This window comes from Geotrypetes seraphini, chromosome 4 (genome assembly GCF_902459505.1).
Source record: "Geotrypetes seraphini chromosome 4, aGeoSer1.1, whole genome shotgun sequence".
NCBI lineage: Eukaryota > Metazoa > Chordata > Amphibia > Gymnophiona > Dermophiidae > Geotrypetes > Geotrypetes seraphini.
The window spans coordinates 173,884,936-173,907,393 of NC_047087.1; the positions used below are offsets into that span (position 1 = coordinate 173,884,936).

The 22,458-nt window shown below is 46.4% G+C and overlaps 1 protein-coding gene across 6 annotated transcripts in view; it reads right to left on the reverse strand.

Moving 5' to 3' along the window:
- Window positions 1-22,458, reverse strand: part of HYDIN (HYDIN axonemal central pair apparatus protein) — a 1,718,235-nt gene that overhangs the window by 144,767 nt on the left and 1,551,010 nt on the right. For all 6 annotated transcript variants that reach the window (XM_033943280.1, XM_033943278.1, XM_033943277.1 and 3 more), the window contains 2 exons: window positions 19,624-19,762; window positions 12,068-12,233 (listed from right to left, as the gene is read on the reverse strand). In XM_033943280.1, coding sequence (XP_033799171.1) covers window positions 12,068-12,233; window positions 19,624-19,762 — 305 coding nt within the window. The remainder of the gene's footprint in view (window positions 1-12,067; window positions 12,234-19,623; window positions 19,763-22,458) is intronic.

Sequence of the window (22,458 nt, forward strand, 5' to 3'; positions counted from 1 at the left end):
CGCTGGAATCCGTAATCTTCAGGACAAGGCCTGAAGTTTGGAAACTCTGTGGGTCAAAGTAATGGCTACCAAGAAGACTGTCTTGATGGTGAGGTCCATCAAAGAAGCCCGGACCAACAGTTCATAGGGCAAACTAGCAAGTGACCTGAGAACTAGATTGAGATTCCAAGTTGGACACAGCTGATGTAACAGAGGGCATAGCCTTAACGTGCCCTTCATAAACCTAACTACATCCAGATGAACAGCCAGAGAGTCCCTTAGGGGCTTAGGACCGAAGCATGAAAGTCCGGTTATCTGAACCCTTAGAGAGTCACTTTTCCAGGCCTTCTTGAAGAACTGCGTGCACAAGTAGGATCGACGTCAAGCTTGGATCTTTGTTCTTCCAAGTGCACCAATGCTGAAAATACCTCCAAGCAGTGTTCCCGCTAAGCTGCGTTGACGTGCGCACGCGCACAAAATATTACCTCGCAGCGCACAAGTTTCTCGTCGCAGCGCACACAGTGTAGAGCACAGTTCTTCAACCGCCGGTCCGCAAACAAAATCTTGCCGGTCCACGAAGGATTCGGTCCCCGCCGCAACGAAAGGCCGGCGTCAGCTGACTTGCAACTTCCTGTTGCAGTCGCTGTGCCGGGACTCCTGCCTTCGCCGGGACTCCTGCCTTCCACCGCGTTTGCCTCCTGCCTTGTCTCCGCACCTCCAGACCAGCAGCGGCAGCTGTGTATGCTTTTAACTTCGGCACAGAGCTGCCCCTAATCAATAGTTTAGCGCGGTTTCATAAGGCAGCCTCGGGGCCTTTGCTAGGCCGGCCCACATCGCATCATCGAAGCGGGCCGGCTATCAAAGGCCCCGAGGCTGCCTCATGAAACCGCGCTAAACTATTGATTAGGGGCAGCTCTGTGCCGAAGTTAAAAGCATACAGAGCTGCCGCTGCTGGTCTGAACTCTTGGGCCGCTGAAGGAGGTTTCCCTTCCTCTCGCCTTTACAGGTTCCTTTTTTCCACCTTTTTTTTTTTCCTTCAAACGGCAACGGGCCCCAGCATCGACATCAATCAAGTAAGTTCCACTGTCAATCAAGCGGTTCTGCTCGGCCAAAGCTTCCCCTGTGACATGAGCCACCCTCAGGGGAAAGAAAGTGACCCACAAAGGTGAGGGGAAGGGGGGCAGATGATGGAAGTTGGGGGGGGGGAGAGAGAGAGAGAAGGGGCAGATGATGGAATGGAGGAGATGAGAGAGAGAGAGAAGGGGACAGATGATGGAAGTGAGAAGAAGGGAGAGAGAGCAGAAGGCAGATGGATGTCAGTTGAGAAGGGAGAGCAGATGCTGAATGGAAGTGGGGAAAGAACACATACTGGATGGAAGGAGGAGATAAATAAAGGGGGAAGAAAATAGTAAGATAATGGAGGGGTGAGGGAAAGGGGTGACAAGCTGTGTGTAGACACAGTGAAAAGAGGGAAACGGGACTAAATAGTAAGAAAGAATTTAATTTAGATGGAGGCAGAAAATAGAGAAGGAAGACCAGAGAAGAAAAGGGAAGAGAGAGCAGAGAATGATCAGATCTGAGTGGAGGAAATGAGAAGAGAGATATGCTAAAAACCACAGGGGGGAGGGAAGGATAGAGATGCCAGACCATGAGGGGAACAGAAGGAAGATGATGGATGCTAGACCAAATTGGGGGGGGGGGGGGGGCAGGAGGAGAGATGGCAGGGAAAGACAGACAGTGAATGGAAGGGGCAGATGCTGGACTGAAGAGACAGAGAAGGTTATCATGCTGCTGTACCGGGCCATGGTACGCCCTCACCTGGAGTACTGCGTCCAGCACTGGTACTTTAAGAAGGACACGGTACTACTCGAAAGGATCCAGAGAAGAGCAACTAAAATGGTTAAGGGGCTGGAGGAGTTGCCGTACAGCGAAAGATTAGAGAAACTGGGCCTCTTCTCCCTTGAGCAGAGGAGATTGAGAGGGGACATGATAGAAACATTCAAGGTACTGAAGGGAATAGACTTAGTAGCTAAGGCAGGGAGAACGAGAGGGCACTCTCTAAAGTTGAAAGGGGATAGATTCCATACAAACGTAAGGAAGTTCTGTGGTAGAAAGCAACATATTTATTTGGCTCATAACTTGCTGGCGCCCGATATTTTTAGCTCACAGTGAAAAAAGTTTGCTCACAACACCCGCCCGCTTAGAGGGAACACTGCCTCCAAGCCTTTGCATACGCTGCCACAATTGAATTCTTCTTGCTGCACAAGATGGTAGTAATCACTCCTGTAGAGTAGCCTTTGTGCACTAAATCTGTGTGCTCAAGAGACAGGCCATAAGGCCAAAATGGTCCATTTCCTGCAGGGCAATGAGACCCTGTGTGAGGAGGCGAGAATGGCAGGGAAGTTTGAGCCCGTGATCCAGCCCCTGGGCACCTCAGCCAAACAGACGCCATCACCTGAATCTGGTGTGTCTTGATTCTCCACAGAAGGAAGCTTATCACAGGCCACCGATGGAAGACATAGAGAAGTCCTTCTTGGTGCGACAGCAGCATCATGACCTATCCCAGGGGTAGGCAATTCCAATCCTCGAGAGCCACAGGCAGTTCAGGTTTTCAGGATATCCACAATAAATATTGTGACAGGGAAGCTCCTGTCACAGGTAAAAAGACTGTGGGTCCAGTCAGAAATACTGCCCTTAAGGCTGTAAGCTCTAAAATAAAGCCTGTTTCTCCTGATAAAAGCAACAGAGTAGCACAACCAAATAACATGGCAGAAAAGCAGGGGTGGAGTCATCCCAGGATTCTGAAAGGGAGGGCACTGAAACCACAAGCCAGTCCCTATTACTCCTTTCCACAGGTTAGAGAAATCCCGGTAGAAGGGGGTGGAGCTGGTCACCGAGCCCTGCAACCATGCAAACCTCAAATAGGCAGAAGGCAGAGTAATCAGGAAGGAGGAGGAGGCTCACCTGTTCTTGATTGTAGGAGCCCAGCAGCAAACCACGATAGCTGCTATCTCCCTTCTTCCCTGGGACAGCCAAGAAAGTTCCCAGGACGCCAGCCCATCAGGGGAGAGAGATTACCTCCAGGGAAGTACAATCACTTTCCTAACACATTTTTGGGTGAGGGGCTGGAAGGTGTACCTGAAGGGGAAAACGATTGGAGAGGGCTAGCCCGCATTCAGAGAGGGGGATGGGAAGAACCAGCAGAAGTGCAGGACTTCATAGAGAGCCCTAATCCCCTGGAGCCAGCCTGGGAAATGCTCAGTGAGGAAGGCTCTGGAGAATACATGTTTGAGAAAGACATGGACATGGAGTCTTGAACTGGAAAAAGCATGGCAGCAGTGCCTAATTAAGTAATGCCAAAATAATTCCTTGAACCTCAGTTCTCCTGGGGGCCCTTTGAATTAAAGTTCTGGATGTTATGGGCATATTCGGGTGGGCAATAAGACCTTTAGCATAAGGGAGGCTTGCCCGCACAACCTGGGTTCAGGTTGTGAACGTCCTTCAAAGGGAGGGACTAGGAGAGAAAGAGGAAAAATAATAAAAGCCAAAAATGTTTTTTTTTTCTTCTACAAAGTATAGGGGAAAGCTTGCTGACACCTGTTGTGCTCAGCTATGAATTAGTAAACCAGCTTGGGGTTGGGAGAAGTCTTAGTCCTGAGAGGGGACGCTACGGAGGCAGTGAAGAAGCTGCAGAAGCATTTTTTTTTCTGTTTTTTTTTGTGTATGATTTCAATGCACTGAGGAATATTGACAGTCACAGGCCTAGGCACATCCAGCATGCCCGGGACTTATATAATATACTGTGAACGCAATGACTGTGCCCTGTGACAAATGTGCATGCAGTGATGTTTTGTTTGGCACGTTAATAAACCCGAGGAAGTTTTGCTAGAAGTCCAGTCTTCGGGTTTTTCCTTTGACCAACCATATAAAGGGCGCTCCTAAAAATCTTACCTGTGATCCGAGCCGGGGTTTCCCACCTACTTGGGGCCTGGCCCGGTCACAATATGCATGAGATAGATTTGCATCTCAAGGAGGCAGCGCATGCATATCCATCTCATACATATTCATTGTGGATATCCTGAAAACCTGACCTGCCTGTGGCTCTTGAGGACCGGAATTGCTTACCTCTGACCTATCCTATCCAATCCTTAAGTTTATGTACCGAGTCATCCCCAAATATTGGGGCTCGATTCGGTTTACACTGCTGTTATAAAAGACATAGGAAGTCAAATCTATTTGCTCATCTTAATACTAAATAAGATCAGTTTTATATTCCTCTAAGGCTTGTTGAAAAAGGTGAAATTAGGTTCTTACCTGCTAATTTGCTTTCTTTTAGCTTCTCCAGACCAGTATAGGAAATCTTACAAGTGGGTATAAATCTCATCATGACCACCAGGTGGAGACTGAGACAAAACTGGAATAGTACACAAGAGGTACCTTCCCCTATTCCTATCAGTCTGCCAAATAGCCAAGCAGAACTAAGAACTTGAAATAGAAATAAACAAAACTCCGAACAGAAGAAATAACTAATATACCCAAAAGCTGTTGGAAAATGCAGAGGGGAGAAATCCAAGATAGAAAATGTACCCACAGCTCACCAGTTAAGCCAGCCGAGCCACAGCCGCTGTTCTTCAATTCTCCCCGGCCCTAAAAAAAATACTAGAACCCGCAGAAAAAAATAAAATCTGCATACGTAACAGCCATAAGAACATGACAATAGACAGGGTGGGGTCCTAAACCGGTCTGGAGAAGCTAAAAGAAAGTAAATTAGCAGGTATGAACCTAATTTCTCCTTCTTTAGCACTCTCTAGACCAGTATAGGAAGTCTTAAAAGCGAGACGTACCAAAGCAGTCCCCATCATGGGTGGGACCCCCGAAGGGCTGACACCAGAACACTTCCACCAAACACCGCGTTCCGACGCGCCTGAAAGTCTACACAGTAGTGTCTGACAAACGAATGCAAGGAAAACCAAACTGCAGCCTTACAAATGCCTACTGGAGGCACTAACGAAGACTCAGCCCAAGATGCTGCCTGACCCCCCGAGTGGAATGAGCCTTGAGAAATTCGGGAACAAGCTTGTTCTGAAGAAGATATATGAACGCAATAGTCTCTTTAATTCAACGCACAATGGAAGCCCTACAAGCACCATCCCCCCTACGAGGGCCCGCCAGGACAAAGATGATCAGATTTCCTGAACTCTTGGGTCCTCCGCCCATAAGAGCAAAGACCCGACCAACATCTAACTTGTGCAACTGCTTCTACGCAGACAATCCCTCCCGACTACCCACTGCCTGATTGACATGAAAAGAAGAAACTACCTTTGGCAGAAAAGAAGGAACAGGCCTCAACACTACCCTCTCCCTAGAAAACTCCAGGAAGGGAGACCTATAAGCTGCAGCTCCGAAACACATCTAGCAGAAGTAATAGCTACCAAGAAGACTGCCTTAAGACTAAGGTCCTTCAACGAGCAGGTACCCAAAGGCTCAAAAGGGGAGGCACCAGCCTGTTCCCAAGAGGGAACAGATGGCCACATGGGAGACTTGAGCAATTTGGCCACTCGCAAGAAGCGAACGACATCAGGAAAGGCAGTCAACTGCTGACCTCGTAACAACCCCCAAAAAGCCGACAAGGCCGCCAGCTGAACCAAGCCAGGCCCCTGTCTCGGCTGAACCACCAGAAGGACAGACCGCAGTGTTTCCATGTGAAAAGAGGAAATTTTGAGAACCCTGTTGACCTCTTATAAATCTAAGACGGGCCAAAAGGTCCCCTCCTTCTTGGGCACCACAAGTAAATTGAGTACCTGCCGGTGCTGCACTCCTGATGGGGTACTGGAACTGCTTTGAGATCTAGCAAGGGTTGAAGGGTCTGACGAAAGGCCTGCATCTTCCATGCCGCTGGACATGGAGAGGCTACAGAATGATCTGGCAGAGAGCGGGCAAACTCCAGAGCATAACTGTTCCGCACCATCTTCAGAACCCATTGATCAGACGTGATCTCGGCCCACTTGGGAAAAAAAAACCTCGCACAGCTGAACACCCACTGGGACCAAAGGGGGCACTGGCAAGGAGTCATTGGGCAGGACGGGCAGCGGGGGAACTGGCAGAGGGATTTCCAGCCCCCCGACCAGCACCCCGAAAAGACTGCATGCGCTGATAAAAATGACCCCGGGAAAACCCCGAAGCTTGGAAAGTAGCAGCCCCACACCCAGGGCAGTATTTGCGTAACTTCCGCAGATGCCCGCGGGCATTGCCACCCCGAGATGCAGGGTGGGCATGGTCATCAGGCAGGCGGGGCACTTTAGAATCGTGCAGTCTCAACCAATTCATCTAAATCCTCTCCAAATAAAAAAGACCCCCGATAGGGAAATTTAGAAAGTTTAGTTTTGGACATGGCATCCACCGACCAAGCGCGAAGCCACAAGGTACGTCGCGCGGCCACTCCAAAAGCCTGGCAGACATCCGCACCAAGTCATAGAGAGCATTCGAGAGGAACGAGGCAGCTATCTCAACCTTTGCCACCTCCTCATCCACCAAGGACCAGTCATCAGATTCACAATCCAGGATACGCTCAGCACACCGAAACACGGCGCGGGCCACTAGGCCCCCACAAATAGCCGCCTGGCAGAGACATCAAAATTCCAAGGCAGACATATCAAAATTCTGTTTAAGAATGATCTCCAACTTACGCTCCTCAGAGTCATGTAAGGCAGAACTGCCCTCAACAGGCATGGTATGCTGCTTAGCAATCGCTGAGACCCCCACATCCACCACTGGCGACTTCAAAGTAGCCCTATCCCCCTTCGGGATGGGATACAAACAAGCCATGGCACGCGCCAACTGAAACGGCACCTCTGGCGTATTCCACTGCGCCAGTACGAGATCCCGAATATCCTGATGCATAGGAAAAGAGCAGGAAGCAGCGTGAATCCACCTAAGAAGATCCCCCACAAGCGGGATCTCTGGTGGCACTTCTTCAAAACGCAGCACTGAGAAGACCTGCTGAATCAGGTTTGGCAGCTCATCCCTCTGAAAAAGGTGCACCACAGACACCTCTTCACTGGAAGGCGGGAAACCTGATGCCAGCAGCCGTCCCCTCGAGAGGATCCTGGAATTCCTCAAAAGAGTCCAGATCCTCATCCAGGCCAACACACTCTTCTGACCACCAATCATCATCCCAATCCACCCTTGGGCGCTTGGACGAGGGAGGAGGTAGAGGGGATGCCAAAGGAGAAGAAGGAGGCAAAGCCACAGGGGGTGCACAGAGACCCCCCCAAAAAAACCCGCTGGATGCATGTGGGACCCCCAACTGCCTGAAAATAGGCTCTGCACAAAGCAAAAAATTAAATCAGGGGGAAAACCCTCTGGGGGTCCCAAGGGACTCTCTGCCACAGCAGGGGACCCAGCTGAAACCTGCCCCTGTGTTTCCAATACAGGGGGGAAGGTCACCTGAGGTTGTAGACAAAATGGAGGGGCCTGTCTGTGAAAATGGCGAAGTTCCAGCCAAAAATAACCCCTCCAGGCCTGTAAGGGCTGGGAAGCCTGAACTGCCCCAGTCGCTAAAGCAGGCAAGCCGGCATCAGCTGTTAAATTGTACATACTCTCACAGACAGCCACACTCTCTTAATCTCTCAGACACCCTTATTTCACAAACTCTCTCATAGACAGTCACCCTCTCTTAATCTCTCAGACACCCTTATCTAATAAACTCACAGACACCCTATTCTTTTATAATCTAAATATCCATTTCTCTAACTTTTCTAATTCTCTCTTACTGACAGGCAGACCTAGCTTACAACTTAGATATGGCAGGGAGGACAAGAAGCGCCAAATCTACAATCAAGCCCAGCATTCCAATCGCCATGGGGATCCAGGAGGCGACCACGGACTGCATGTGAAAGGAGGAGGACCCAGAACGGTTGACAGAGGGCTCTCTCTCTGTCTCCGTGCAGACTGAGACCATCCTCCAGCATTACACTACAGCTTCTACGCAGATGGAGGAAGTAGGCCAGCTGGATAGTGACCTCATGCTGGAACTAAGGAACCTCAGGGAGGAGGTGAAACGCCTGAGATGCATCTGGGAGGATCAGGATTACATCGATGGAGTCGTCCAGGAGCTGTCCCAAATCACTGAGCAGACCCATGACAAGTCCATCCTCGGGACACCCCAATCATCAGCGTCGAGACCAACAATTGGGATACAGGAAATGGCTGGCGACGCTGAGTCATGGCAGCTTGTGACCTCCTCCACGGGCAAGCACAGGAAACCCCCCCACCTTTTTCAATCTCCTCATCTTCTTCTTTCTCTCATCGACAGGGCAGCTCTACACCAACCCCTCAACTCACCCTGAGGAACAGATTCCAGATTCTTCAGGAAGGACCTACTGATGAGGAACAGGAGCGGGCCCAACTCACAGCTCCATCTCCGGGAACAACTGACCAACCCCCTACGAAGAAGCGCAGAGTAATAGTTATTGGGGACTCCATGCTGAGGGGCACCGAGGGACCAATCTGCAGACCGGATATGGAGTCGAGGGAGGTCTGCTGTCTGCCTGGAGCCAGAGTACGGGATGTCACCACCTGTCTTGATAGACTACTCAAACCCCAGGACAACTTTCCCATGCTTCTCGTCCATGTGGGGACAAACGACACTGCAAGGAACACCCCGGAGAACATCACCAGAGACTTTAGAGCCCTGGGCGAGAGGCTGAAGCAGACCGGAGCGCAGGTGGTCTTCTCCTCTATCCTCCCAGTTAGAGGCAAGGGGAGAGCCAGGGACGAGCGTATCCTGAGGACTAACGAGTGGCTACAGGGATGGTGCCGGGATAAGAACTTCAGATTCCTGAACCATGGAGAGGCGCTACAGGGACTTCAGGGACCAGACAGACTCCATCTGACCAGTAGAGGTAAGTACGTCTTCGGACACCGACTAGCCCGCCTGCTTCGCAGGGCTTTAAACTAGGTAAGTCGGGGGAGGGTACCTACTCACATACCAGCGCAGTAAGGAACTATCCTGATGAGATGAGTCAAAGCTCTGAGGTAAGTACCCACACTGCAAACAGTTCTCTAGGGGTCGCACCAACTCAGGTAGAACAAGAAAAAGTATCAAAGGGATTTAGCAAACATAAAGAGTGGAGGGCAATGTATGTTAATGCACACAGTTTAGGTAATAAACTTCTAGAATTAGAGACTGAAATAAGGAACGCTGACCTAGACGTGGCGGCGATATCCGAAACTTGGCTAACGGACTCTCATGGGTGGGATATGGCTATACCGGGTTACAACTTACTTTGTCGGGACAGAGAGGGCAGGTTAGGTGGTGGGGTAGCATTATATATTAAAGAGGACATCAAAACCACCAGGATTACAGATGTCAAATACACAGGGGAATCCCTCTGGGTAAACCTGGCAAGAGGCAGAGAAAAGTGCCTGTATCTTGGTGAGGTTTACAGACCCCCTAGACAACTGGATGACATGGACACAGACTTAATTGAAGACATTGAGAATATCACTCTAAGGGGAGACACTGTACTACTTGGGGACTTCAATATGCCTGATGCAGACTGGAGCACACTTTCAGCGACAACCAGTGCTAGTAGGAGGCTATTAAACTCCATAAAGGGAGCCCGTCTCAAACAAATGGTAATGGAGCCCATTAGGGCCCAGGCGATCCTCGACCTGGTACTCACCAACGGGGAAAGCGTCTCAGAGGTCTCAGTGGGAGATACGCTAGCCTCCAGCGACCACAACATAGTGTGGTTCAACCTTAGGAAAGGCTTCCCTAGATCAAACACGAAAACAAAGGTACTCAATTTCCGCGGCACAGACTTCGCACGCATGGGAGATTTCGTCCATCGGACGCTGCAGGACCAAGTGGAGACCGATGATGTAGAAGCTAAGTGGTTAACACTGAAATCAACCATACATGAAGCATCTAGCCGCTTCATAAAATCAGTAAATGACAAAGAAACAATAAACCCCAATGGTTCACCGCAGAGATCTCACACCTTGTTAAGGAGAAGAAAAAAGCATTTCTTTCCTACAAGCGAACGGAAACAAGAGAAGCCATCATGGAATATAGGACCAGATCTACAGCGGTCAAAACAGCAATTAGGGAGGCCAAACTTCGTGTGGAAGAAACTCTAGCAAAGAACATTAAGAAGGGGGACAAATCCTTCTTCAGGTATATTAGTGATAGGAAAAAAAACACAGATGGGATAGTTCGCCTTAGCAAACCGGATGGGAATTACGTGGAAGCAGATTCTGATAAAGCTGAACTACTGAACGAATACTTCTGCTCGGTCTTCACTTGCGAGGCACCAGGACACGGTCCTCAGTTAGAGGCTAAGTCAAGTGCGGATGACCTGTTTCAGAATTTTGAGTTCACACCAGGTGAAGTTTGCAGCGAATTGTCAAGACTAAAGGTAAATAAAGCCATGGGACCAGACAATCTGCACCCAAGAGTGCTCAAAGAGTTGTGCGATGTCCTGGCGATACCACTAGCCGTATTCTTCAATCTCTCCCTAAGCACGGGGAGAGTACCCTTAGACTGGAAAACAGCCAACGTCATTCCTCTGCACAAAAAGGGTTGCAGGGCAGAGGCTGCGAATTACAGACCGGTGAGTCTCACATCAATAGTGTGTAAACTCATGGAAACTTTAATTAAACGCAAATTAGACACGATCCTGTATGAGGGGAATCTACGGGATCCCAATCAACATGGATTCACCAAGGGTAGGTCCTGCCAATCCAATCTCATCAGCTTCTTTGACTGGGTGACAAGGACTCTAGACTTGGGAGAGTCTATGGACATCGTGTACCTGGATTTCAGTAAAGCATTTGATAGCGTCCCACACCGCAGGCTGTTGAGCAAAATGAAATCGATGGGGTTAGGAGAAACACTAACTACTTGGGTCAATGATTGGCTAAGTGGAAGACTTCAAAGGGTAATGGTTAACGGTACCCTCTCTAAAACATCGGAGGTGACCAGTGGAGTACCACAGGGTTCAGTCCTGGGCCCACTCCTTTTCAACATATTCATAGGGGATCTGACTCAGGGGCTTCAGGGTAAAATAACATTATTCGCCGACGACGCTAAACTATGCAATATCGTAAGTGAATGTAATTTACAGGATAGTATGGCACAGGACCTGCTTACATTGGAAAGATGGTCCTCGACCTGGCAGCTGGGCTTTAACGCTGGGAAATGTAAGGTTATGCACCTCGGTAGCGGTAATCCATGCAGAAATTACACCTTGAATGGAGAAACTTTAACTAGTACTTCGGCGGAACGAGACCTAGGAGTAATCATCAGTGCAGACATGAAAACTGCCAATCAAGTGTAATGTAATGTAATGTAATTTATTTCTTATATACCGCTACATCCGTTAGGTTCTAAGCGGTTTACAGAAAATATACATTAAGATTAGAAATAAGAAAGGTACTTGAAAAATTCCCTTACTGTCCCGAAGGCTCACAATCTAACTAAAGTACCTGGAGGGTAATAGAGAAGTGAAAAGTAGAGTTAGAGGAAAAATAAAAATAAAATAAACATTTTAACAAGACAGCATTGATCTAAATACTTTGGAAGGTAGAAGAGAGGAGAGAAAGGAATAGAAGCAGAAGGGGGAGCCGTGAGAGTGAGACCAGAAGGCTTTGAGCATGTGCAAATGCTCAAAGCCAGTCCAGCCCAGACCAGACCAGAAGAAGGAGGATCTCCGATGCACCGCCCAGCCCAGGCCGCGCCAGAAGAGGGAGGATCTTTGGGCACCGGCACTAGTGCCAAGTCGGGTAAAGGAAGTGCCATTGACTGCTCGGGAGGGGGGGGGAAGTAGGATCGCGGTGGAGGGGGGGCAACATGAGCGGGAGGATGCCGGATCGCTGGGGGGGATGCCGGATCACTGGGGGGGGGGCGCTCGTACAGCGAGGCAAGCTCGGTTTACGAGGCACCAAGTTTGCAAATGTTTTGCTCGTCTTGCAAAACACTCGCAAACTGGTGCACTCGTAAACCGAGGTACCACTGTACTATGGTTTTAACACCCATAACAGAAGGGAATGAGAGTTTGAGCATTTGAGACAGTACTATACTTACCAACCAGAAGTGAAAGGAAGTTGAAGTGAGATCGATCCAGGGTCACCAAGGGTTCAGTTGTTTTCCCCACCAGCAGGAATGGAACCGAAATATTCTGTTCAGGGATTGTGAAGGTCCAAAATGACTCAACAATGTTCAGTTCTTGAGAGATAAATTCAAAGGTGATCTATGCAAGGAGAAGATTACAAATAAGTGAAGGAGAATGGTATTCACACACGATTGAACCATTTTTCCTAATGAAGAATGATTCTATTTCCCAGTTTTGAAACACTTGTAACAGGAAGAAGAAAAAAAAAAAAAATTTAAAGCAGAGAAATTGGTAAAGAAGTGCTGAGGGTTGCTCAGGGAATGGGCTCATGTACAGAGATTGTGTGCTTCAGGGAGATCATAGAAATGAGAGACAAAGGGCTCCTTTTCCGAAGGTGCATTAGGGACTTAATGTGTTAAAATGCCCCACGTGCTAGCCGCTACCGCCTCCTCTTGAGCAGGTGGTAGTTTCTCAGCTAGCGCACACTAATCCGGTGCGTGCGCTAAAAACGCTAGCGCATCGTCGTAAAAGGAGCCCAAAGAGTCTGCAGCAGGAAGCTCTGCACATAATAGTCTGTTATTAAGAGTCCCAGAACCATTACTGGGATCTATAGAGAAGCAGAGAAATTAAGGCAGTACATGTTATTGGTGAGGAATTGGTTTGTATCTGCTGGGTGAGGGTTTCTATGTCAGCTTTGGAGTTTGTGTGTTTGTGGAAGGAGTGGATATTTTTGAAATAGTATTTATCCCAGGACAAGAAGGCAGCATATTCTCACATGTGTGTGTTCATGTGGGTGACGTCATCCACTGAAGCCCGATACAGAGAGCTGCTAAAGTGTTCATGCACTTTAAGAACTTTAGAAAGTTTGCGACTGACCGCACCGCGCATGCGCGAGTGCTTTGCTGCCCGACGTAGGTGCGTGGCTCCTCAGTTCTCTGCGGAGCTATTACCTTCCCACTTTGGAATCTGAGCTCCCTCCAACTTTTCCGTAAAATCTGAAAACTTGGCTATTTTCAAAAATGTAATACTTCCTGCCTCTCTGGTATACTAAGCCCATCTAAACATTCTTTATACTAAGTCCTATAACCCTCCATTGGAGTTCCTTTTCTATCCCAGCTCCTGTAAACCATGCCGAGCTCTACGATTGTGGAGAGGATGCGGTATACAAACCTAAGGTTTAGTTTAGTTTAGTTTACTTGCTAAACTGATGAAGCCTCCATTTGAACCAATGTCTTCGGCTCATCTCAAATACCTCACTTTGAAAGTAGTTTTTCTCATTTCTCTAATGTCTGCTCACAGAGTCAGTGAACTTCAAGCCTTGGTAGCAGATCCACCATTTACAGTATTTTATCATAAGGTGGTACTCCACACTCATCCAAAGTTCTTACCCAAAGTTGTCACTAAGTTTCCTCTCAATCAATCAATTGTTCTTCCAGTATTTTTTTCCAAGCCTCATTCTTATCCTGGAGAAACAGCTCTTCATACTCTGGATTGCAAACGAGCATTGGCCTACTATTTGCAACAAACTAAATCACATATCTTCTCTACAACTTTTTGTCTCCTTTGATCCTAACAAGTTGGGGCAACCTGTTTCCATGAGGACAATTTCCAACTGGTTGGCTGTTTGCATCTCGTTTTGTTATACCACAAGGTTTGAGCTATGGCAGCTTCAGTAGCTTTTCTCTGCTCTACTCCTATTGATAAAATATGCAAAGCTGCTACTTGGTCCTCGGTTCATACCTTCACTTCACATTATTGTCTGGAATCCTATTCCAGATGGGATGGGTACTTCGGCCAAACAGTATTACAAAATGTATTTTCTTAAAGACCATCTCTCCTACCATCCCATTTTTGGTTAGCTTGGAGGTCACCCACATGTGAGAATATGTCTTGGGGATAAAGCTAGTCTTGGGGATAAAGCACAGTTACGTACCGTAACAGGTGTTATCCAGGAACAGCAGGCAGATATTCTCACAATCCACCCACCTCCCCTGGTTGGCTTCTTAGCTGGCTATCTGAACTGAGGAGCCGCGGGCCTACATCGGGCAGGAAGGCACTCGTGCATGCGTGGTGCAGTCAGTCGCAAACTTTCTAAAGTTCTTAAAGTGCACGAACACTTTAGCAGCTGTCCATACCGGGGTTCCATGGATGATGTCACCCACATGAACACACACGTGAGAATATCTGTCTGTTGTCCCTGGATTACACCTGTTACAATAAATAACTGTGCTTTTCTGTAAATATTAGATTTTATGACAAATGCTGCAGATTAAACCTGCTTATGGGTTGTTGAGCTGAGTTGCATAATGAGAAGGTTCTGAAGGAGATTTCTAAATTAAGTTTGGAGTTATATTTCAAAGGAGAACTGATAAAACGTTTAAAGTGTATTTTAGAATTTAAACTGGATTTTTGTGACTCCTGTTGCTAAAATATAAGAGTGTTTTAATCCCTTCACTGTGTAATACCAATAATTCATCTCAAATTGCTTAGTATCATTGGTGTTTGAGGCAAATAAGAACGTAAGAACATAAGAAATTGCCTCCACTGGGTCAGACCAAAAGGTCCATCGCGCCTAGCAGTCTGCTCCCGCTGCGGCCCATCAGGTCCATAACCTATAAGGTGATCCTTGTCTAACCCTTTGATCCCCTTTATCCTTCTATCTATACCCTTTGATCCCCTTTATCCTTCTATCTATACCCTTTCCTAACCTTTATCTATCCCTATCTGTATCCCTTAGTCCCCGTATCTTTCAGGAATTTATCCAGTCCTTCCTTGAAACCCCGGAGCGTACTCTGTCCTATCACAACCTCCGGAAGCGCATTCCAGATGTCCACCACCTTCTGAGTGAAAAAGAATTTCCTAGCATTTGTTCTAAACCTGTCCCCTTTCAATTTTTCCGAGTGCCCCCTTGTTGTTGTGGTTCCCAAAAGGCTGAAGAATCTGTCCCTTTCTACCTTCTCTATGCCCTTCATGATCTTGAAAGTCTCTATCATGAGTCTCTGAGTCTCCGCTTTTCCAGGGAGAAGAGCCCTAGTCAGCTTATGAAAGGTTTTCCATACCTTTTATCAGTTTCGTCGCTCTTCTCTGAACCCTCTCGAGTGTCGCCATGTCCTTCTTGAGGTACGGCGACCAATGTTGGACACAGTACTCAAGGTGCGGGCGCACCATCCCCAGATACAACGGCATGATCACTTCCTTCGTCCTGGTTGTAATACCCTTCTTAATAATGCCCAACATTCTATTCGCTTTCTTTGAGGCTGCTGCACATCTTGCCGCTGGTTTCATTGTTGTATCCACCAGCACACCCAAGTCTTTTTCAAGGTTACTTACCCCTAGCACTGATCCCCCCCCCCCCCATTTTGTAGCTGAACATCGGGTTCTTTTTCCCTAAATGCATGACCTTGCATTTCTCTATGTTAAAGTTCATTTGCCATTTATTTGCCCACTCCTCCAGTTTGTTTAGGTCCCTTTGTAGGTCTTCACATTTTTCCGCTGTTCTGACCCTGTTACAGAGTTTAGTGTTATCCGCAAACTTTATAACTTCACACTTCGTCCCTGTTTCTAGGTTGTTTATAAATACATTGAACAATAGCGGCCTGAGTACCGACCCCTGCGAAACACCGCTCGTGACCCTCCTCCAGTCCGAGTAGTGGCCCTTCACTCCAATCCTTTGCTTTCTGTCCGCCAACCAGTGTTTAATCCGTCTGTGCACGTCCCCCTCCACCCCATGGTTCCCCAGCTTCCTAAGTTTGTATTTAATTTGGTGTCCAGCTGTTTTTCTGCTGGAGGTCATACCTGCAGTCTTTTCTGATTACAAATCTGCTGAGCCCTGTTTGGAGGATTTGAAACTATTTTTGAAAGCTAAATGTTCTTGTGAGAACTGAAAGATCTAAAACTAGGGCCCAGATTCTCAAAACTTTAACAGCAGATTATGAAGACAGATTATCTCTGTCTTTAGTGAGGTTTCTAGCAGTCTCCGACACTGACATGCAAATAGGCTCTTCAATATATAAATGAGCCCTCCAGTGGATTCTTAAAAAATGCCAAGCCATTTTCAAAAAGTGGCATCAGCTTTTGGCAACAAAAATAAGTGACTGGTCCAGGGGTGCCAGTCAGTTTCAGAGACTGATAGAAAGCCCCTGTGTTATGATGTATTGGGAGAGATGCCCATTTTCTTCGCTGCATCACAACACCCCTTCCCTGCACCAGTGGCGGCGAACACCCCCCAGAACGGAGGCGACACACTTGCAACAGGACAGATGCTCACACTCTCCCGCTGCCCTAAAATATGACCCCCCTGCAGCAGGAGAAATGCCCACACTAAACTAAACTAAACCTTACGTTTGTATACCGCATCATCTCCATAAAGATAGAGCTCGGCACGATTTACAGGTAATTCAATAAATGAGGGAAGGACATAAGAAATTAGAGGCTATGAAGAGGATAGCTAGCTTTACATTTTAAATAGATAGCTTTACTCTCCCCTAAAATCCGAGCCATGACCCGAACCCCACCCCCTGCAGTGGGAGAGATGTCTACACCCTCCCACTGCCCTAAAATCCCCACTGCGACCTGACCCATTCCCTCTGCAGCAGGAGAGATGCCCCCTAACAAGTGACCCCCTCCCCATCTCCACCGCCTCCCCTTCTCCCTTACCTTTAAATAGATAACCTGGAGGACACGGACTTCATCCTCCCAGCTGCCTGGGTCGTCTAAAATGGCCAGTTGGGTGTTTTTCTGGTTTAAGAATGGCCTTTTTCTCTACTTGATTTTGGATGTTTTTCCACGAAATGTCCAAAACTGTATTTAGACGTCATATTGAAAATACATTATATTGTGGCATTACAGAAAAAGAACTCGAGACTACAACTACAACAAAACCCTGCCGCCAGACTAATTTTCTGAATGAATCGGTACAAGAGGGCAAGTCCGCTATTACAGCAACTGCACTGGCTGCCGATAAAAAAGAAAATTCAATTTAAGATAGCCTGCATGGTTTACAAAGTGATCTATGGAGAAAACTCAAATGGACTAACTTCGGATATCAAAGTCCCACACTCATTCTTCAATTCACAAAGATCGCAGTATTTCAAATTATCCTTCTCATCACCACAACAAAACGTTTGAGGCTTTCTTTGAAAACCAAGGATCTCTTATATGGAACAAACTGCCAACATACCTAAGAAAACCCACCACTTACCTTGAATTCTGGAAGAAGCTAAAGACGTATCTCTTTTCTCTATAGCCAATTAATTCATGTAAACCATTCTGAGCTCTCTTCGGAGAACGGTATAGAAAACTGAACAAATAAATAAAACCTCCTATCCTAGCAACTTGATGAATTACAGATCTAAAAAGAAATTGATTTTGTGCTAGTCCAGAAAGGTCCTCCACCATTATTCCATGGTTGTTTTCAACGTGTCCAGCCATCTGATTGCAGGTCGCCCTCTTCCCCTGGTTCCTTCAATCTTCCCAAACATGATGTCCTTCTCCAGTGATCTCTCTCTTCTGATGGTGTGACCACAATAAGACAGTCATGACTTCATCATTTGGGCTTCAAGTGACATAGCCAGTTTGATCTCTTCCAGAATCGATGTTAGTTCTTCTGGCTGTCCACAGCACACCTAAAATCCTTCTTCAGCATCAAAGCTCAAATGAGTCCATCTTCTTTCTGTCTTGTTTTCGTAGTGTCCAGCTTTCACACCTGTAACTGCCCACTGGGAAAATGAGTGCATGGACAAGTCTGATCTTCGTTTGGAGTTTTACCCAGTAATGTAGTAAGGGTGAGCAGCGTCTGGGGCGATTGACACCCCTCCCCACCTCCCCCACCGCACACACCTCCTTCCCTTTTCCCACATACTTTTAACTTCTCCAGTGTGAGCAGCATGTCCATGTCGGTGTCAGCTCGCCCTTTGATGTCACTTCCTAGATGTGGTCCTGGAAGTGTTGTCAGAGAGTGTGCCAATGCATATGCGGGCTGCAACCTCATGCAGTGGAAGTAAAAAAGGTACGGAGGAAGGCAAGGTGTGTGCACGCACAGCAATGAGAGAAGGGGGGGAGGAAGAGGGGTGCTGTGCCCTTAGGAAGACGACATCCGAGGCAGACTGCCCCCCTTGCCCCCACCCCTTCACTCCGCCACTGGTGTTGTCTCCTTGCCTTTGAATACTTTGTCGAGAGCCTTCATTGAAGAGTGACCAAGTGCTATTCTGTGGAGTATTTCCTCCCTGCTAGTTGCTTCTTTGTTTACAAAAGAGCCCAGAAGAATTACATTTTTTACAACTTCTATTCTATCGCCTTCAAGCTCAAAATCTTCATCATTTTCTGTGTTAATTATCTTTGTCTTGACTTTCGCCTTTGACTTTTCTCAGTAGATACAGCATGTCTTCTTTGCTACTGGTGACTAGGCAATAAGGATAACATTGGAGAAATTGAATTGGAAACTGAAGCCGAAGAAGAACCAGATATTTTAAAAGAAGAAGTCATAGCAGCAATTAAAGCTTTATTGAAAAACAAGTCACCTGGTATCGACAGTATTCCAACTGAATTAATAAAAGGCTCAGAAGGTGTTATCATGGCTCTCAGTCGACTGTGTATACAGATTTGGAAGAAAAATCATGGTCAACCAATTGGAGAAGATCACTGTTCATACCTATACCGGGGACGCTGAGGACTGTACAATTACAGAACAATTGCTTGCATTAATTCCACATGCAAGCAAAATATTGCTGAAAATAATACAACAAAGGCTCTAATTATACGTTGAGCAAGAACTACCCGAAGTTCAGGCTGGTTTCAGAAAAGGCCGAGGAACAAGAGACATTATTACCAATGTTAGATGGATATTGGAAAAGAGCAAAGAATACCAAAAATCCCTATACCTTTGCTTCAACAAGAGCAAAGCTTTTGGCTGTGTGGATCACATTAAACTATGGAGAACTCTAGTGTAAATGGGAATACCCAAACAGATTACTCAGCTGATAAAGAGCCTATATAAAAATCAAGAAGCCGCAGTGAGAACTTGTGGAAGTCTGTGGTGCAATGGTTAGATCTACAGCCTTGGCACCCTGAGGTTGTGGGTTCAAATCCCGCACGGCTCCTTGTAACCCTGGGCAAGTCACTTAATCCCCATTACTCCAGGTACAGATAGGGAAAAATGCTTGAGTACCTGAATAATTTGTAATCCACATAGAATTGTAGGATATGCGGAATTTAAATTATTAAAAAAAACAAAACCTGAATACGCAACACTGATTGGTTTCCAATAAAATGTGACATCAGGCAAGGATGCATCTTGTCACCTTACCTGTTCAACCTGTACGGTGAAACCATCTTCAGCACTAGCAGCAAAGACATATTGTATCTACTGAGAAAAGTCAAAGCCTCTTCCCTTTAACAACCACAAGATTTGACCAAAAAATGTAACTTCAAGAACTTGATTTAATTCTTATTATAAACCACATAGATTCCTTGTAGAGAATTACAGGATATAAGACATTGTATTGTACTCCTGAAAATCTCCAAAACTAACCTCTGCCTTCTTCTCAGAACGAATCCATCCAGATTTTGTAAGGCAGTGGAAGGCTGGTACTGATTGTAGACTCAGAATATCCTCACAAGTCCATTTAAATGAGTAAGCAGAGTTTGTGGGGTTCATAATTGTAAAAGACCTGTATTGGGAAATCAGAAAAAACATAGAAGTAATGGCTATCTCTGTATGTTTATTGCAAGCTGTTTATAATGGTTTCTTGCTATTATATTGTATTTTATTTTTAATTATTTATCTTCCCATTATTAAGTCTCAGCAAAAATTCATAATGAAAAATAATCCAGAAGGAGAGCTGATATTAGAAGTTGCCAATGTAGGGGGATGAGCAGCATTTAAATTGTGATTTAAAACAGGTTGAAAGACTGTTTAATTGTGTACTGTATACAATATACTTCAAAAAGCTGGAAAAAGATTGCCCACACGATATTCAGACTCAGAGATAGCCAGCTGTCTCCTGTGGTCTGCAACAAAACTGGAAATTCAATGCCGGTGCCATTTCCAGCAACCAGCATTGAATTTCTGGTTTACATTTGGCTTGCTGAGACATAGCCAGCTAAGTCGATATTCATCAGCTGACCAGCTAAGTCCTATCAGCCAAAGATAGGCCTGCTTTTTAGGCAGGTCTCTCTGGTCAATGAACTTAACCAGCAAGCTGATGAATATTGGCAATGAATGGCTATGTCACACGACACAGCCGATAACCAGCGGCGGCGAAGAAAGCAAATAGAATGCTAGGCATGATAAAGAAGGGAATTACGAGTAGATCAGAGAAAGTTATAATACCGTTCTACGGAGCCATGGTCAGACCGCACCTGGAATACTGCGTCCAGCATTGGTCTCCATACCTAGAGAAGAATATAAAACTGCTAGAGAGGGTGCAGAGACGAGCAATGAAGCTAGTGAAAGGTATGGAGAACCTGGACTACGAAGAATGACTTAGGAGACTGGGGTTGTTCTCCCTTGTGAAGAGGAGACTGCGAGGGGATCTGATCGAGACTTTCAAAATACTGAAAGGATTCGACAAAATGGAGCAGGGAAAGCAGTTATTTACAATGTCCAATGTGACACGGATAAGAGGACATAGACTGAAGCTGAGGAGGGACAGGTCCAGGACGAATATCAGGAAGTTCTGTTTCACACAGCGAGTGGTGGACACCTGGAATGCTCTCCCAGAGGAAGTAATTGCAGAATCCACCGTTCTAGAATTTAAGGGTAAACTAGATGCACATCTCCTTAAGAGTGGCATAGAGTAATACGGGTAAGGGTAAATTAAATGCACAACTCCCTTGAGAAGCATACGGTGATATGGGGACTAAAACTATGCCAGGGTACACCTTGCGGGGCCTCCGCGTGTGCGGATCACCGGACTTGATGAACCCAGGGTCTAATCCGGAGATGGCAATTCTTATGTTCTTATGTACCCATCAAATGGGATATTCAGCAGGAGATAGACGACAATCTCCCACTGAATATCAGCAAATAGCTGCCTGTATGCTATTTAGCTGGTTGGGAGCCATTCCCAGCTGGCTAAATAGCATTGAATATCAGGTCCTGTGAATTTAATTTTGTGTGCATGTAGCAGCATGCACAAGTTCAGTAGTATTCCTAGGTATCTATCCTTTCAGATAGGCTTGAAGAACTACCTTATCAAACAGAGCTATGAACTGGATTTGTAATGAGGGCAGCTTTAATTATTAATCAGTTTTTCATTCTGAATCTACAATGATTTTTTTGTTTTTTTGAGGGGTGAGATATATCAATAATTTTAATATTGTATGTCATTATTGTTTATTCTATAAACTGTTACTTTGTTGGAGCTGGACTCACTCCATCCTCCCCCAGCAGCAACTCCATGCAGGGACAGCGCGTGCACCGATTCACACGCTGAACGTGGCTGGCCCACAAGCCTTCCCTCGGGTGTCAATTCTGAGAAAAGGTTCCGGGTCAGCTACACAGCATATGAGTCACTTCCTGGATCCATTCACAGAATGCTGCTGGGGGAGGAGGGAACTAGTCTGGCTCCAACAAAGTAATAGGGTCAGCTTCGGGGGTGAGGGTTATGCAGCAGGCGGTCAGACAGGTAGGTAGGCAGAGATCCCCGGCAGTGGCTTCAGCAGCGAGGAGTGGGCAGGGAAGGATCCCTGCCGCTGGCGGCCAGACCGCATACCCCCAAACAAGCGGCCTGCCTACCCCCAAGGGTACGAGTACCTCATGTTGAGAAACACTGTTCTAGACAATCCTAAGCCTGGGGGAGGGGGGGAGGTATTTATATGAGTTTTTTATTGAGAGAGTAGAAAAGAGGAGCGAGGTAGCTTGAAAGGAACAATCCCCTAACTGTTGTGTTCCAGTGTATCAAAATTTCTATACTGCAGAAGATGAAACTGCTTCTTCCACAGAAACACACTGGGCCATTTCTTGGGGAGCTTGTTTTGAAATTTCTTGTCTGACCTGGCCTATTTTCATATTTAATGTGTCTTTTCACTGGTTTCTCCCATACCAAAATTGGTCTCATTCTGTTCCATTTTTGGAGAGTTATTTTGCCCCCAGACAGATATTCTCAACCTCATGTATAATTTCTTTCCAATTACTATTAGTTCAGAAAGAATAAAAAGGATATAGAGCAGCTTTAAAATTAGTTCATAGGGGAACAATAACAGTTGCTTGAATTGAGGCATCTTCAAAGCATACTGGTGAAATGGAGAGGTTAGAGGATGTTTTAATGGCTTATAAGCACTTTAATAAAAGTATACTGTAAATAAGAGCAGGGAGGATCTCGTTTGAAAGATGGGAAGTAAAGTGGATTACTGTATGGAAAGT